This window comes from Oryx dammah, unplaced genomic scaffold (genome assembly GCF_014754425.2).
Source record: "Oryx dammah isolate SB20612 unplaced genomic scaffold, SCBI_Odam_1.1 HiC_scaffold_4, whole genome shotgun sequence".
NCBI lineage: Eukaryota > Metazoa > Chordata > Mammalia > Artiodactyla > Bovidae > Oryx > Oryx dammah.
Window position 1 is genome coordinate 28,142,801 of NW_024070188.1, and position 19,019 is coordinate 28,161,819.

General features: G+C 37.4%; 1 protein-coding gene across 4 annotated transcripts in view; it reads left to right on the forward strand.

The window, feature by feature from the left end:
* The window catches only part of AK9 (adenylate kinase 9), a 122,677-nt gene that overhangs the window by 69,328 nt on the left and 34,330 nt on the right, over positions 1–19,019 (forward strand). For 3 of the 4 annotated variants that reach the window (XM_040238517.1, XM_040238515.1, XM_040238516.1), the window contains 7 exons: positions 176–265; positions 727–927; positions 1,272–1,393; positions 5,050–5,262; positions 6,874–7,134; positions 8,774–8,898; positions 12,325–12,544. In XM_040238517.1, the coding sequence (XP_040094451.1) occupies positions 176–265; positions 727–927; positions 1,272–1,393; positions 5,050–5,262; positions 6,874–7,134; positions 8,774–8,898; positions 12,325–12,544 (1,232 nt within the window). Of the gene's footprint in view, positions 1–175; positions 266–726; positions 928–1,271; positions 1,394–5,049; positions 5,263–6,873; positions 7,135–8,773; positions 8,899–11,542; positions 11,580–12,324; positions 12,545–19,019 lie in introns of those variants that run through there. The other variant, XM_040238518.1, reaches the window with a different exon arrangement.

The following is a 19,019-nucleotide window of genomic DNA, read 5'->3' on the forward strand; positions in this document are numbered from 1 at the left end:
AGTCGGACACGACTGAGCGACTTAGCAGCAGCAGTACTTTACCTAATGAGAACTGTATTATCAATTTGACATAGTATATACAATTTAAACTTTTGAAATTTTCTTTGTGCCAAAATTTTCATAAAGGAATAATGTTTTTAAAACTCAAACACTAACTGTTAGATATTTTTTTAAGTATCTGAGCCTCCTGAGGATGCTACAGTTGGAGCAGAATTTCCAAAAGGATCCAGAGAGGGCCTGGAAACTAAAGAATTACCTGGAACAGGTTAGATTATAAAATAAAAGTAGTGTATAGAAATGCTTTTCATATTCTCTTACAATTTTAGGCATAAAGCCAATTTCCTACTTATGTCTTTCTATGCCAGTTATATGCTGGTTGATGTGTGTTATATTTGTCTAACTTATTATATTAAAAGTGTATCTAGCCAACTTATAACAATTTTTCAACAAATTTTATGTTCTACTTTTATTAACAAAGATGCCATATGAAATTCATATTAATTATCTAAATAATTTGGATTTTATTTATAAGTAACAATTCATCCACAGCCAAAACAATGAACAAAGCATAGTTGAAATATGAATTTATAAATGCATATAATTGCTTAGAACTCTAAGTTTACTTCTTTCAAATGTTTAAAAAGTATTATAAATTATTTTGGCAATATAGCTAAAGATATAATGCTTGAAGGCTCTTTTTTCTTTCTTTTAATCTTTACTCAAAAGTTCTACTACCTGAATTTCCAGAAGATGGTTATCCTGATGTTCCTGAAATGGATTCAATTAAAGAGAATGTCAGCTCTTTCTACGCTGCCTGGAGACAGATGGAAACAGCTATCAGTGACTCTTTTACTCAAATTTTAAACCTGGAGATTGCTGGCAAAACTCCAGAGGAACTACTTCAAAAAGTCGTTGAAATTATGGAAAGTAAGGGCTGCTGTAATCATAACATTTATTGTCGTGAACAAGCCATACTATTAAAAGTACTGTGAAAGTTTAAAGCCTCTGGTTTATGAAGTAAAACATTCAATATATCCAGGGATGATATTTAAAATATTTAACAACTGTCCTAGAGCACCCATCAGAATAGCCACCGGACACACAGCTCTGGCCAAATTGGCCTCTCATCACCTAAAGAGTTTGTAAAGGCCTGTTTGCCTACACATGTAAGCTAAGAGACCAGCCCTATAGTTAATTTTCTTAACCTTGCTACTGTAATGTTCATAAGCTTTTATCCTAAAAATGTCTTCCCAACTGTTTGTTTTTGAAAGAACCCTTTCAGCATGCTGGCTGGGAGTTAACTGTAGAAGATTATGATGAAGAAACAGAAGACTATCAGGCTGAAGCCGACGTCGATGAGGAGCTAGAAGACGAAGAAGAGGAAGAGGAAGAGGTGGGAGGCTTTTCTCCTGCTCACTGCCCATGGTCACGTCACTGAAAGCGCACATATCCAGAGTGGTAACTGGCACTTCTAGACTTTAAGAAGACAAGCAGGGATCTTCAGATTTGTAAACATTTTCAACACATTTTGCCTCCATTCAGCTTCATTTCACCTCTGAAATGCCAGACCTACTTAGACAGTATGTTACACCCATGAAAAAAGGAAAGAGAAAACTTAAAATTTTTTTTCCCATGGAAAAATCTATACATATTAGAGACAGAAATATTTTATAAATTTAACAGAAGTGGGTGTTTTATGTAAAATACAACAGTGGCATCTTTGAGGGGCTGATGGCATGAAAACGAGTGGTTTTCTCAAAGAGGAATAACTCATTTTAGGCACCAATCTACTCTCTTGGCATCACAATTTTGATAACTATTTTCAAGTGATAGCCTCCTAGTTAAGGCATCTATCAATAATAAAATAGGAAGTGATTCTTTTAATTCTGGTCTTTATCAATAAAGTGAAATAATAAGCTAGATAAACACTCATTTGTAATTAACTTGTTGCTTGACTTAAATCCAAATATGTATGTGTCAAAAAATGTTATGCAGTGTGATTCTGCTAATAGCTTTCGATACTCTATCCTAAGAAACTGCTGAGACTCTCAGTCAAGGTGGTTAAAAGGTGTGGGTTTTGTCCCAATAATGTTCAGACTCTCTCTTTTCTTCTGTGACCTGCTCTGGTCTGCAAGAGCATGGTGTCTTTCTTGTACCTGCAAACAGTTCTCAAGCTGTCTGGAATTTTCAAAACTTAAATTTTTAAGTATGGTCTTCATTGATAATATCGTATCTTTTCCTCACTTTTACTCTTCCTAATTTATCATCCCTTCTTCCAGTGTGTGTTAGGCTTCCTGAGAGGAGTGGTTGTTTTCTTTCTTTCTTTTCTTTTCTTTTTTGGCTCAGTGGAGTTCAGAAGTCTTGCTGGAGTGCTTTAGGTGACAACATCCTTAAAATTTATGAAGGGCAAGCTGATTTTTCTCCCCAGCATTAGGAATGTAGTGACAGATAGGCTACCTGTTCGTTGCTGAGGCCTGAGACAAGCCCAGTTACCTGAATTCCTCATACTTGCCCAGATGCAGGGTCAGCGAGGACTCCTCCCACCTACACAGCTCCCTCTTGGTCTCTTGCAGGCCACAGAGACCACAAAGGGTGTTAGTTGCTGATGTTAACATTCCCCAGGAAATCCACAGATTTCTACAGGGAAAATTCCTCCTAAGACTTGCCATCTCAATGCTCTGATCTCTCTGATGCTTGTCTCCAGATACTCATCCAGTCCATAGTGGGAAAGAGTGTTGTACAGTTAGTTGTCTGCCCTCAGACGTCCACAGAGGCCAACCACCATCTGCTCTAGCAGTTAAACACTGAGGAGGTGGTAGAGAAATGAGGAGAGTCTTTAGAGCACCATCTTCCCAGAATCCCTTGCTCCAAGACCCCCCAGTCCTTATCACTATTACACACATACCTCACTTTTTTTTTTAAACTGAAATTCAAATGTAACTGGTGAGCCTTCATTTTTTATTTGCTAAAAGTCTGGCAACCTTACTTTAAGTTCATTTATTGAAAAACAAGAAAGACTAGAGAAATTAATTAGGCATTCAAGTCAAGAACCTAGAGAAAAAAAAGCATAACAAAATAGACCAAATTAAGTAAAAAGAAGTGAATTAAAGGCAAAAATCAATGAAATAGGAAAAAAAGACCAAATAAAAGCAGTAGGCCTACCTTCAAAAAAAAAATGAAAAATTGGTTTACTGACAAGAGCAATAAAATAGACAAACCTCTGGCAAGTAAAATGAGGTAAAAAGAAGGAGGAGTAAATAACATTTGAAACAGAAATCAAATTTTGAAAGCGGTTCATTTTAAATTACAATTTTATACTAACAAATTTTAAAGTCAAAATGAAAAGCATTTTCAAAATGTAAATTACTAAAATATGCTTAAGATGAAAGATAAAAGCTGGACAAACAAAAATAACTGTAGGGAGTTGTAGGGCTTTTCTTGTTGGTTAGATAAGTCTTATGTTATAAATCTTCCATAGCATAGAAAAATTTCGATACTTTCCAGCTCATTTTGAAGCTTGCATAACCCTGACACAAAAATTGAACGAGTGACACAAGAAAAGTAAAGATTAGTTTTGCACATTTATAGAAAGTTGTTTTTTACATCTTGTTTGGGGAAAGAAAAAAAGACGTGTTGTAGAATAGTCATGCAAAGTATTATTTCATTGTTATCTTAAAAAATAATGTATTTGTGCCTAAATTTGTGTCTTTGTATGCAAATGTGTAAGCTATACTGAGAAAAACGAGTCTGAAAGAGTACACATAAAACGATTAAGTGTTAAGACAGTGCTGGAAGGGAAAGGTGAGAGGAAATGTTCCCTCTTCATGCATTGTGGTTACGTTTTGAATATTTTTACAGCAAACATGCATTGTACAACACAGAAAATTATTATTATTTTTTTTAATTTAAATTTTTATTTTTACTTTATTTTACTTTACAATACTGTATTGGTTTTGCCATACATTGACGTGAATCCACCACGGGTGTACATGAGTTCCCAAACATGAACCCCCCCCCCCACCTCCCACCCCATATCATCTCTCTGGATCATCCCTGTGCACCAGCCCCAAGCATCCTGTATCCTGCATTGAACATAGGCTGGCGATTTGTTTCTTACATGATAGTATACATGTTTCAATACCATTCTCTCAAATTATCCCACCCTCTCCCTCTCCCTCAGAGTCCAAAAGTCTGCTCTACACTCTCCGACATAAATCACAGCAGGATCCTCTATGATCCACCTCCCAGAATACTGGAAATTTAAAAAAAAAAGAAAATTATTTAAGAAATATACTTTACTTTAAATATAGGGCTTCCCTCACAGCTCGGTTGGGAGAGAACCCGCCTACAATGCAGGAAACTCTGGTTTGACTCCTGAGTTGGGAAGATCCCGTGGAGAAGGGATAGGCTACACACTCCAGTATTCTGGCCTGGAAAATTCCATGGACCATCCATGGGGTTGCAAAGAGTCGGACACAACTGAACAACTTTCACTTTCACTTACTTTAAATACATTGCAAGAGTCCCTAAGGGATTTTACACATGGTTTCTTCATCTATTGCATTTCCAATTGAATAAAATAAAATTTTTCCAAAGTATTTGATTATATATCCACTGAGTAGGAAACAAAGCAAATCCTGAGACATCTCCCATTTTCATTTTCAATGAATAAGAAGTTGTGACCCTGACTCAGCTTTTACTTCTTGGAAATAATTTTATTTTAGAAACTGACTTCACAGTGACCCTGCATCTACACATTACAGGGGTTTTAGACACATTTGTAGATACATTTGTCTACAGAGGGCTTGGGACACCTTCAGTGCTGCTTCATTTTCTTTATAAAATAAAGACACTTGGGATTTGAACTCAGAGGAATATAAGAAACTGATTTTTTGATGAATTCAAATAGTATAAGAACTGGTCTTTTGTTTTAAAGGGATATTGTTATGGATTAAATACTATGCAAAGATGCATTTTTATAATTCCCTCTTTAGTATTATAAGAACAGTATATTAATAGTGTTCTCCAAATTTTGAATGATATTTCTAGAATGAAGATATAATTAAGGAGAAGAGAAGGCATTTGGGAGATACAAAGCACTTTTGTCCAGTGGCTCTCAAAGAAAACTTCGTCCTACAACCAGGCACCCCAGAAGAAGCAGCTAAATATCGAGAAAAGATCTATTACTTTTCAAGTCCTGAGGCTAAAGAAAAGTTTTTGGAGCAACCTGAGGAGTATGTGGCTCATGATGAACCGTTAAAGGTGAAAACAATATTCCCATCCTGATAACTGCTCCTGCATCCTTATTTAGAGACTTGTTACCAGTCTCCACCATTTTACTCAATAGTGAACTCACCAATATAATAAAACAGTATGGTGACAATATCTAGGTTTTAAGAACAACTTTTTGGAATATAACATAATCTAATTATCTATTTAATTTCTTTAGTAATGCCTTATATCAAACCAACACATATTTTTTTACCTGAAGTATTTAATAGGAAGTCACAGTTGAATTTATTGCTTGTAATTTTATTGGATTTATTTTATTGCCTAATCATTTTGATGTACCATTTTAACGTCTAATTTCTTGTTAGAATTTTTTCCCCCACAATATTGTGATTTTGCCATTGTGGATGTGAAATAGTACTTAGGAAATCTTCGGGCATATCATTCTTTCTTTCTCTTAATTATTTTATTAGTATAATTCCCTAGAATGGGATTACAAGATCAAAATTATAAATCACAGTATATTGTCATGGGGCTTCCCTGGTGTCTAAGCAGTAAAGAATCTGCCTGCCAAGACAGGAGAGGTGGGTCGATCCCTTGGTATGGAAGATGCCCTGGAGAATGAAATGGCAACCCACTCCAGTATTCTTGAAAATTCCATGGACAGAGGAGCCTGACAGGCTACAGACCATGGGGTTGCAAAGAGGTGGGCACGACTCAGCCACTAAACAACATATTGTCAGGACTTTCAATAATACTCAGGCCTTGTTAAACAGAACATGTAAAACACAATTTAAACTCTTCCAGATAATTTGGGCCATTTTCATGGCTATTGCATACACCTTTAAACTCTTCTCTGAGCACTTCCTTCACAAGGACAAAAGGTGATGAGGCTGTGCTTGCTTCCCTCTGCTGCTCAAAATCCATTACTGCCAGCCCCTTTGAGGCTCATTCCATCCAAATATATCACCCTCTCCCACTCCTGCTGTCACCTATAAATATCAAAGTCATTGCCCCACATTTACAAAAGATTTATCTGCTCCTTCATCCCACACTTCATGGCATCAGTGGACAGTCCATACACCTGGATCTCTGTGGATTCTCTGGTTTGGGGGCTTCCCTCTCTCCCATGGACAGAGGAGCCTGGCGGACTACAGTCCACACAGGTTGCAAAGAGTCAGACATGACTGAGTGACTAACACTTTCACTACTTTCACTTTATCTCCAATACAGAGATTACAGATTTAATGAAGGCATTTCTAATATTCCTGTATCAGTGGGCTTTTTGTTTGGTAGAGAGGTTTTGGTGGTGGTGGTGTTTTTATCGTACTAAGAAAATGTCTTTGCATTCTCCCATAATTAAAACTTTTAAAAATAAACAAAATCAACTTTATTTTATTAAATGCCTTTTGGCACTTGATATCAAGATGCTCTGTATTTGTTGATGCTCCCTGAGGATCATGGTTGATGCCGTGAATCATGTTAACTGGTATACTAATGTCGAAACATCCTTGAGTTTGTGAAGTGATAATTCAGTCTTAGGGAGAGCAGTTAATAAGCCTTAGGTTTTCTAAATTCTTAAAGCTGCTTCTTCTTCACTGTCCCTCTCCTCTACCCCCATCCTTGACTTATCCCCTATTTCAGGCTCCGCCATTAAGAATATGCCTTCTCGGCCCCCATGGCTCTGGCAAAACTGTCTGTGGAAGACAGCTGGCAGAAAAATTGGGCATTTTTCATATTCAGTTTGAGGAATTTCTTCAAGAAAAACTAATGCTGAAAACTGAAAAGAAAGTGGGACCTGAATTTGAGGACGATTCTGAGGATGAACAATTTGTAAAACAAGAATTTGAACAGCTTGCAATTCAGGCCAATGTTACAATTGAGGAAGAAAATACAAAGAAGCTGGTAGGAATATTAATACTTTCTTTGCAGATAATTGTGCTTACTGGTGTTATTTTCAGGGAGTAGAATATAAGTAGTATAAAACTCTCTATATAAAATTTTGAAGAAGTAAAAAAAAAAAAATAGCCCATAAAAGAAATTTAAGAGTCATCTTGTCAATATGTTAAATACAGACCTTGCTACTCATCTAGAATATAGAGTACTGAGTTTTACATGACTCCAATGAAAAACAGAAAAGCTTTCCCTGACAAGAGTGTTGTATAGCATTTATTTGGGGCTATTATTTGATGGACTACCCAGATGGTTCAGTGATACAGCATCTGCCAATGCATGAGATGCAGGTTCCATCCCTGCATCAGAAAGATTCTCCTGGAGAAGAAAATGATAACCAACCCCGATATTCTTGCCTAGGAAATCCCATGGACAGAGGAACCCGGTGGACTGTAGTCCCTGGAGTTGTGGAGTCCAATACGGCTTAGTGACTAAACAACAATGTTATTTGAGCTGTCTGATCTAGATGATAAGATTTCTGTTATTGTGTTCTGTGTTTTCTATTTATTGATAATACTGTAAAAATCTGCCCCTGCACCAGTAGAAATCTCAAGATATTAATTTCTAATGATTCCTCATAAGAAAGTTTGTATGTATCTTTTTGTCGTTCTTCAGTCACTCAGTCACGTCTGACTCTTTGCAACCCCATGGACTGCAGCATGCCAGGCTTCCCTGTCCTTCACCATCTCTCGGAGTTTGCTCAAACTCATGTCCATTGAGTCGATGATGCCATCCCACCATTTCATCATCTGTCACTCCTTCTCCTCCTGCCCTCAATGTATCTCTTAGGTGGTTTCTATCTGGCCATATAGAGAAAGTTCATTATTTTAACTCACCTTTTAACCATTTCTGATATATCTGAACCCTTTTTTTCCAAATGATCTTCTATAAATGGACACAGGTACAGATTATATTAGATGACTGCCTGCCTGGCCCATCCTTTAAGCAGGATCTAGATTGAATAGTTATAAGATAGGTGACAAAAATCAGTTAACCTTTATAGGTGTGTGATATAGATTGATCTTGGTTTTAGTAAAAATGATTAGACAATCAAAATTAGTCATGCTACTTGCTAGTAGCTCCTGTTAGCAATAGTAAGTATAATTTCATATCCATCCTAAAGGAAATCAGTCCTGAATATTCATTGAAAGGACTGATGCTGAAGCTGAAACTCCAATACTTTGGCCACTTGATCCAAAGAATTGACTCACTGGAAAAGACCCAGATGATGGGAAAGGATTGAAGGCGGAAGGAGAAGGGGACGACAGAGGATGAGATGGTTGGATGGCATCACCGACTCAATAGACATGAGTTTGAGTAAACTCCAGGAGTTGGTGATGAACAGGGAAGGGAAGCCTGATGTGCTGCAGTCCATGGAGTCGCAAAGAGTCAGACACGACTGAGTGAATGAATTGAACTGAACTGATATTAAATATTGGTTTAAAGAAAAGAACTCAGATTTTTAAATGCTTACAAACAACAGTAAAAAATGACCTGAGAAAAACAGGTCTTAATATTAACTATGTAACACATTACTATTTATTAATATAGAATTTTAAGTTTTTTTTTGCTTTATAATTTTTGTTTGTAGCCTCAGGAAGTGCAACTTACAGAAGAAGAAGAAGCAATCAGATTAAACCTAACAGAAAATGAGCCATTGCCTCCTGAAATCCTTGAAGCAATTCTTTCTCAGTGGTGGTTTAAGGAACCAATATGGTATCTTAATTTATATAGACTTTTATATACTTATTGACTTTCATTTGCTTTATTCTTAAAAGTTAAAAATGTAATCCAACATAAAGTTAATAATTTTCTCCTTTACTCCAATGTAAACTAGTGATTCCACACATTAAAAACATCTAGGAGATTATTTTTAAAATATTGATGCCAGAGGCTCCAAACAATTGAATTAAAATTTGAGGTGCAAGGTTGGGACCAAGGCATTGGAGCCTCCCAGGGGATTATAATGTGTAGTCATGACTGTGTGTGTGTGTGCTTAGTCGCTCGGTCATGTTTGACTCTTTGCAACCCTATGGACTGTAGCCCATCAGGCTCCTCTGTCCATGGGATTCTCCAGGCAAGGATACTGGAGTAGGTAGTCATTTCCTTCTACAGGGGATCTTCCCGAGACCCCTGGCCAGGGATCGATCCCAAGACCAGGGATCGAACCCAGGTCTCCTGCATTGCAGGTAGATTCTTTGCCATCTGAGCCACCAGGGAAGTTCAGTCATGATTAGGAAATACATGTAGTTAAGCATACATCTTGATAAAAAGATTACTGCTAATCATGAAGAATAAATATCCCAAGTTAATGATTTTAGTGCTTTTCTACATATGGGAAAATGCAAGAATCTAGGATCATTGAAATCCTCCCTAGGATATGCAGTCTACTGTCTAGGGGCCCATTTATCCAATAGACAGAATGCCTCACCCTATTTTTTCATTCTGAATTCTTTTCAGGGTGCATTGTCAGTAGGTGACTGCAGTGGGTTGTGATTTAACCCTCATATTACTGGTTGGTGAACAACACTCTTTGTTTATGTTGTGGTTGTTGTTCACACCACTTAACAGCTGTCCATAGTCTTATACCTTTACCGAAAGCCAGGAACAACTTGATCCCAGACAGAACAAATTAAAGAATTACAGGTCACCAGAATGTAAAACTTTGCCTCAGTTTCCTAACCACAATCTCTTACCTTGATAGCCACCAGAAGAAAGTGAAATGATATTTACAGTACTGCTAATAGCAAACACATATATGGAACTTACTGTGTGTAAGATATTGTTCTTCTATATTGTATTCATATTAATTTCCTTGATCCTTATCACTACCCTATGGGACAGGAACTTTTATCTTCTCATTTTGGAGATAAGGAAACTGTATCAATGAGAATTTAAAAAACTAGCAGGTCCCAGTGCATCTCTGGTCATTCTCTTTTACGTAGTCCCTGACCTAACTGAGTAAGTAAGATTATTAGTCACTTTTATTTTAATTTCGTATTCCCTAAATTAGATCAATAGTTGAGGTAAACTTAGGCATGTTGCTTGCGACAATATAGTCATGGGATGTTCTTCATTATCTTAGCTCCTAATCTTACATCACACACACACATACACACAAAATATGAATTGAAGAAAAGTAAAAACTGAAATTCTAAAAGCCTAAATAAAATAGCTGAACATTAGCACTACCATCAAAACTTATTATAATGAAAAGTTTGTAATAGCATGAGAAATTTTAGTATATAATGTTAAACTAAAAAAAGAGGATACACAGTTATTTATGATAGAAAGTTCAACAAACGAAGAACAAACTAGAAAGAAACAAAACAAAATGTCGATAACCTCTTGGTATGAGATGATAGATAATTTTGTCCTTTCTTTGTGCTTTTCTTTATTTCTTATTTTCTACCATTCCAGTACTCTTGCCTGGAAAATCCCATGGATGGAGGAGCCTGGTAGGCTGCAGTCCATGGGGTCGTAAGAGTCAGACACGACTGAAGCGACTTAGCAGCGGCAGCAGCAGCATAGTGAAATATATTGCTTATATAATTAGGAAAAAATCGGCACATTTTAAAAAGGCCTCAATCCTAGAAAGAGCTTATTAGTTACTGAGGTATAGCTAATTGCATTACATTACTGAGATATTACGGTAGAAATGAAAATGTTGATTCAGAAGAGGGTTTGCCAAGACTTAGCTACTGTATGTATGTGAGAAGCAGGAGGGAGTTGAAGGGTCTCTGAAGTTTGGCCCCTGGGCCCTAGTGAATCAGAGGAAGAGCCATGTAGAAGGGTAACAGTGAGCATGATTTTTGATAGTATGATGCATATATAACTCCTGAAGGACACTCAGATAGAGAAGGCACTCAGATAGGCAGTTGGTTGAAAATTCTAAATAAAATTTCAAAAAAGAGCTTGGATGTAGAGGTAAAGATTTAGATGTCATTGACAAAGAAGTGACAAATAGAACAGAAGAGATTTTGCTGAAGGCACCTCTGAAGAAAAGGAAACATATCTTAAGGCAATGTATATAAATTTGCCCATTTAATTAGAAGGGATACAATATTTCTAAATGCCAGTTAAGAGCTAAAACTATCAAATGTTCTTGAAAACCCTATTCATATGAAGAAAATGTATATTTAAATATAAATAGTTAAACCAAATTTTAGAGAAACAGAATAAGTTCATTCAAAAAGGGACCAAACTAAACCAAGCCAAGTTCTCCAAGCCTGTGTACATGTTCAGTCACTCATTTGTGTCCGACTCTTTGTGACCGCATGGACTGTAGCCCGCCAAGCTCCTCTGTCCATGGGATTATGCAGGCAAGAACACTGGAGTGGACTGCTATTTCCTCCTCTAGGAGATATCCCTGGCCCAAGGATTGAACCCATGTTTCCTCCATCTCCGGCATTAGCAAGCAGATTCTCTCCCACTGTGCCACCTGGGAAGACCTCTCCAAGCCTGGCTGTATTATAAATATTCCCTAATGAAAATGTGTTAACATTCCAAGTTATTTTCATGATTCTTAAAGTTTTATCGTACTTGGGCAAGTTTGATGATCCTATTTGAATATATAATCATCCTACACACATGAGCCAAGAAAACATTAATAATTGTCACTGGTTACAAAAAAAGCGAGGGAAGACGGTACGAATTGTCTCATGAAAAGGAACATCATTAGGAGAAAAATGACTAAAAGGATTCTCAATGAAGATGGGTAGGGGTAGGGAGGCAGCTAAACTAACTCTTTACATAAAGGGTAACACCGTCATTAGGCTGGGCACTCATCCCAAGCAGAGAACTTACCTTCTCCTTTCCTGTGATCTTCTCACAACTTTTAGTAAGCTTGTATTTAACAGTAATTGTCTATAAACTGATTGACTACAATTTTATACTATAAATATCAAATATTATAACTTTAATTTAATTTGATACATTTGGGAGAAGAAGCAGCGTGTTTATACAAGTAGAAATATTAAAAGAAATAAAAGATACTATAATAAACTATTTAAACTTTTTGAAAGTTTCATTGGACATCTAATATAAAGTTGAGATTTAGCAGTACTTTTTTTTCATTTTTAAATCAATATTTGTAATAGAATAGTTTAAGCAAATAAAGTAAGTTATGAAATTTCCACATAGTTCTACAGGTTTTGTATTAGACGGTTTCCCGCGGTCTCCAGATGAGGTCCAGTTCTTGGGAGAACATGGGCTTTTCCCAGATGCTGCTGTGTTTATACAAGTTGATGATCAAGATATTTCTGATCGCCTCCTTCCTGTCCAAATTGGAAAGTGGAAAGTGAAACAAAAGAAGAAATTAGAAAGAAAAAAACTCATCAAAGAAATGAAGGCAAAAATCAAGGTATGTATCCATTTGAAAAAGCATGAGGGTAAATGTGTTTAGCAAGTATACAATTTCTAAAATGACCTTTACAAAAATGTAGTTTTCTGATTTTAATACCACATTCAGTATGCAAACTATTTTCATCAAATTTTAACAATTTATCATGAAAGAGTTACGAATTATTTGAGGCCTTTGTGATTATCTACATGTTAATGGTTCTCTCTTCAAGGCAAATAAAACTAAAGATAGTGCTGCACCAAAGTATCCTTGTACTAGACACGGGAGCACAGTAGAGCAAGTAGAGCAAACCTTGAAACACAAAGACAAAGTTTTCATTGACTTTCACTAGCTCTGACACCAACCATCAGGTCATTTTAGCCCATAGTAAAATAAATCCAAGTATTAGCTTAGAATTTCTTTTCCTAAACTGTATTCTGATAAGTTTCCATAAAATGTTCAAAAGTGTCATAGGGAACCTATGCAATTGCACTCCTAGTAATCTAACGAAAATGAAAACAGACCATGTAAAAATGTGTTTGTGAAAGTTCACACAGCATTGTTCATGATAGCCAATAAGTGGAAACAACTCAATGTCCATCAGCTGACTGAATGGATAAACAAAATGTGACAAATATCCAGATAGGTTCCCTTGGGTTGCAGTTCAAGGTGGCAACATAGGAGTCTTCTGAACCCAGTCTACTCTGGAAGAAATCCAGAAACTAGCTGGAGAAACTAGTCCAGGAGAAGCTAGATTCCAGCACATTGGGTAAATGAGAAAATACCCACATCACCTATTAATACATCAAAATAGCTGCTACCTGAAGATCTTAGCTTCCTATCAGTCTATAATGACTGTGATCCTTCCGTTTGGGACACCAATAGGTCATGGCACACCCTTAACTATGGGAGCCACTGAAAACCAAGAAGATGGCTTACACAAGCACAGACTTGAGAGATGGCCAGGACCTCAGGCCAACCTGAGCTGTATTCATCTTCTACACAAGACCACCAGTCAAGACTGGGAGAGGTGGCTGCTTTATCTAATGTGCAGAAACCAACACATAGAGTCAAAGAAGATGAAGAAACAGAGGAATATATTTTGAACAGAGGAACAAGATAAAACTCTAGAAACAAACCTTACTGAAACAAAGATAAGTGATTTATCTGATAAATAGTTAGAAATAATGGTCATAAGTATGCTCACCAACGTCAGAAGAACAATGCATAAACAAAGTGAAAATTTCAACAAACAGAAAATAAAAGTACCAAACAGAAGTCAGAGAGCTGAAGAATATAGTAACCAAACTAAAAAATTCAGCAGAGGGGTTCAATAGCAGACTCTAGACACATAAATCAGTGAAACAGAGTAGAAAGCACAGAAATAATCCCACGCACATGTTGTCAGTTAATTCATGACAAACTAGCCAAGAATGTACAATGGAGAACAGACGGTCTCTTCAATAAATGGCATTGGGAAAACCATACAGCCACATGCAGAAGAATAAAACTGGACACCTATCTTATACCATACACAAAAATCTACTCAAAGTAGATCAAAGACTTGAAACACAAGCCCTGAAACCCTAAAACTCCTATAACAAAAAGGTGTAAGCTCCTTCACATCAATCTTGGCAATAACTTCTTTTTTTTTACACCAAAAGCAAAAATAAGTAAGTGGGACTACATCAAACTAAAAAAATATTCTTCCAAGCAAAAGAAACCATCAACAAAATAAAAGACAGTCTAGGGAATAGGAGAAAGTATTTGCAAATCATATACCTGATAAGGGGTTAAAGTCCAAAATACATAAAGAACTCACACCACTCAGTATCAAAAAACCAAACAATTACATGGAACTCTGCTCAATGTCATGTGGAAGCCTGATAAGAGGGGAGTTTGGGGGAGGGTGGGTACATGTATATGTACAGCTCCATCCCTTTGCTGAAACTGTCACAGCATTGTTAATCAGCTATACACCAGTACAAAATAAAAAGTTTAAACAGAAAAAAACTGTGTGAAGGACTTATATAATAATCAATGCATAGTAAGTACTCAATATATGTTCATTCATTCATTCACTGAACACATACTATAGAACACTTTTTATGTGTCAGGCTGGAGATAAATAACAGTAGACAAAGCAGACAAAAATTCTGTGTTTGTGGCAATACCATTTCTATGAGAGACAAATAAGTAATAAATAAATTGAAGTATTATATTCAATTGCAATAAGGGAAATAGAGAACAGTAAATTGTGGGAAGGGAATAGGGAAGAGGGAGTTGAGAGAGGAAAAAAAAACAAGCAATCTAATTTTTTAAGTGGGCAGGTGAACTGAATAAACATTTTTCCAAAGAAGGCATGACCAACAGATACATGAAAAGGTGCTCAACATCAGTAATCATAAGATAAACGAAGATCAAAATCACAATGAGATATCACCTCTCACACCTGTTAGGGTGTCTAAATTAAAAAAGAGAACAGAGATAAATGCTGATGAGGATGTGGAGGGAAAGGAACCCTTGTACACTGTTGATAGGAATGTCAACTAGTACAGCCACTATGGAAATCGGTATGGAGCTTCCTCAAGTAATTAAAAAATAGAATTACCATATGATTCAGGAATCCCACTTCTGGGTATATGTATCCAAAGGAAACAAAGTCATTATCTCAAAGAGATATCTCTTCTCCCATATTCATAGCAGCATTATTCACAATAGTCAAGGTATAGAAGCAACCTGTGCCTGTTAACAGATGAATGCACAAAGAAGATGTGGTGTAGATATATATATACAATGGGATATTATTCAGCCATGGGAAGGAAGGAGATCCTGCCATTTGCAACAACACAGTTGAAGCTTGAGGGCATTATACCAAGTTAAACAAGCCAGACAGAGAAAGATAAATACTGCAAACTATCACTTGTGTGTGAAATCTGGAAAAAAAAAAATCAAACTCATAAAAACAGAAAGTATAAAAGTGGTTGCCATGGGCTAGGAGGTGTGGGAAATGGGGAGAGGTTGGTAAGATGATATTAAAAAGTTTAGTTATAATATGAATAAGGCCTGAGGATCCAATATATAACATGATGACTATAGTTGATAATATTGTACTGTATAATTGAAATTTGGCAAGAGAGTAGAACTTAAATGTTGTCATACACACAGGATAAGTATGTGAGGTGCTGGATGTGTTACTTAACCAAATGGGAGAAGAGTCCTTTCACAATGTATACATATATCAAATCTTTATGACATACACATTAAATATCTCCCATTTTTACAAAGCTGGAAAAATAATAAATAAATAAATATATAGTATATTCATATAGGAGAAGGCAATGGCAGCCCACTCCAGTACTCTTGCCTGGAAAATCCCATGGACGGAGGAGCCTGGTAGGCTGAAGTCCATGGAGTCGTTAAGAGTTGGGCACGACTGAACAACTTCACTTTCACTTTTCACTTTCATGCATTGGAGAAGGAAACGGTAACCCACTCCAGTGTTCTTGCCTGGAGAATCCCAGGGACGGGGAGCCTGACGGGCTGCTGTCTATGGGGTCGCACAGAGTCGGACACGACTGAAGCGACTTAGCAGCAGCAGCATATTCATATAATGGAGTAGTACTCAGTATTTGAAAGGAATGAACTATTGATACTCCCTACAATTATGCTAAGTGAAAGAAACCAGACAAAGAAAATAGTATTATATGTATTTTATGATTCATTCCATTTATATGACATGTCTTGAAAGGACTCATTTATAGATCTAGATTGAGTAGAATGAATGGAGCTTTCAATTCTGGAACTAGGAAGACCAAGATGAGACATGAGAGCAGTGGTAAATTATGTGATAGTCTTTTATGCTGAAGAGAAATTGTTGTGTTCCATGTTCAGTTCAGTTCAGTCACTCAGTCGTGTCCGACTCTTTGCGACCCCATGAATCGCAGCACGCCAGGCCTCCCTGTCCATCACCAACTCCCGGAGTTCACTCAGACTCACATCCATCAAGTCAGTGATGCCATCCAGCCATCTCATCCTCTGTCATCCCCTTCTCCTCCTGCCCCCAATCCCTCCCAGTGTCAGAGTCTTTTCCAGTGAGTCAACTCTTCGCATGAGGTGGCCATAAGTACTGGAGTTTCAGTTTTAGCATCATTCCTTCCAAAGAAATCCCAGGGCTGATCTCCTTCAGAATGGACTGGTTGGATCTCCTTGCAGTCCAAGGGACTCTCAAGAGTCTTCTCCAACACCACAGTTCAAAAGCATCAATTCTTCGGTGCTTAGCCTTCTTCACAGTCCAACTCTCACATCCATACATGACCACAGGAAAAACCATAGCCTTGACTAGATGGACCTTAGTTGGCAAAGTAATGTCTCTGCTTTTGAATATGCTATCCAGGTTGGTCATGACTTTCTTTCCAAGGAGTAAGTGTCTTTTAATTTCATGGCTGCAGTCACCATCTGCAGTGATATTGGAGCCCCCCAAAATAAAGTCTGACACTGTTTCCACTGTTGCCCCATCTATTTCCCATGAAGTGATGGGACCAGATGCCATGATCTTCGTTTTCTGAATATTGAGCTTTAAGCCACATTTTTCACTCTCCACTTTCACTTTCATCAAGAGGCGTTTTAGCTTCTTTTCACTTTCTGCCGTAAGGGTGGTGTCATCTGCATATCTGAGGTTATTGATATTTCTCCCGGCAATCTTGATTCCATCTTGTGTTTCTTCCAGTCCAGCATTTCTCATGATGTACTCTGCATAGAAGTTAAATAAGCAGGGTGACAATATACAGACTTGACGTACTCCTTTTCCTATTTGAAACCAGTCTGTTGTTCCATGTGGCCATAGGCAAAAGAAACACCATTGGTAGGAGAAAGGTACAGGAAGATGTATTTCATTACTAGTAAGACTTTCCAAAAAGAACAAAGACCGAAGGCAGTGAGCTACTTATCAAAGGCAGATAAGCAAAGGCTAAGTAGACATTTGGTAGGTAGAATATGGAAGAAAGCTCTAGTGTCAAGAGAGCTAATCAGTTAATTCCAATTCTGAGATACAATGACTTAAATTATTGGATACATTATCACAACTCCATACTCATTAATGTATTACATGTTAAAACCATGAAGATCCCCTTTCACTGCTCAGACACAGTTGTCAAATTCTTTTCAACTTGGACTTAGTTGGAGGAAATCCCTCTAAAGGCATTTCCATCCATCCCTTTGCACCACCACGCTAAGACTGCATGCCCTGGATCATGGACCTAGTGATCCAGTGGCTAAGACTCCCTGATCCCAATACAGGGGGCCCAGGTTGGATCTCTGATCAGGGAACTGGAACCCACATGCTACAACTAAGAGTTCATGTGTCACCACAAAGATGGAAGATCCTGTGTATAGCAACTAAGATCCTGTGAAGCCAAAAAAAAAAGTATTGCCTGTCGCAGGTCATCTGTGGCCAGCACAAAATCAAAGCAAGCCCAGCTCTCAGTCTTCCAAGAACTATGAAAGTAAGGAGGGAGATGTGGAGAGACACCAAGCTTCACACTCTGCTGTGTGACATCCTTCACTTTTCTGCTGCTGATCTCTGAAGAAAATGGGCCCAACTGTCTGCTGGGCAAGAGGCTCTGTAAGCATGAGAATGGAAAAGAAAGCAGAGGGCATACCAAAGTTTGCCCAAATTTGTGTGCATTGAGTTAATGATGCTATCTAACCATCTCATCCTCTGCCACCCCCTTGTCCTTTTGCCTCAAATCCTTTTCAGATGGCTAGTAGCTGCCATATTGGACAGAGCAGCTGTAAAGCAATCAAGCCCCATCCTAGCCATCACATGCCCTAAAATTTGTAGAGCATGTTGAACAGGAAAGAGCAGATTTCTGGAGCTAGCTCATAACCTTATGCATTTGCTCCTTTCTTTTCACACCCACAACTCAGGCAAAAGAGACTACTTTTATAGCTTTACAGTTAAAGTACCTATGGTAAAACTTTGGTTTAAAAAACAGAAATTAGAGTTTTTATAATCCTCACCTTCTGAAAAGCTATAGAATCTCTGGGATTCATATATGAAATTAATTTGATTTCATTTGATTTTATAATTCTTTCTTGAATGTCAAGGAAACATACATTATCTGGGATGTATACTCAGTAACTGCCAGATAAAAAGAGCAGGGTGCTACTGGCCTAGACCAAAGCCCCCAGGACATGTCGTTAAGGCACTTCTCTGATCTCTGAGCATTTAAAGGGACTGCAATTTCAAGAGTTGTGAACCAATGAGCCCCAAAACCCAAGGGTAGCTGATTAGCTTTCATGCAAACCTTAAGGTCACGTGAGAGGACCCATTCATTGCGTTAGACTTAGAGGCCCTGAAAAAACTAGATGACTACCCATATACCATATGTGTGAAAGTATCCAAAGAACAAATGCTTTCCTCATGTGCATATGTGGTTTTAGGGTTCTTTAGACAATTACATCTTAATAATATGATGAAAAATTATCAGACATT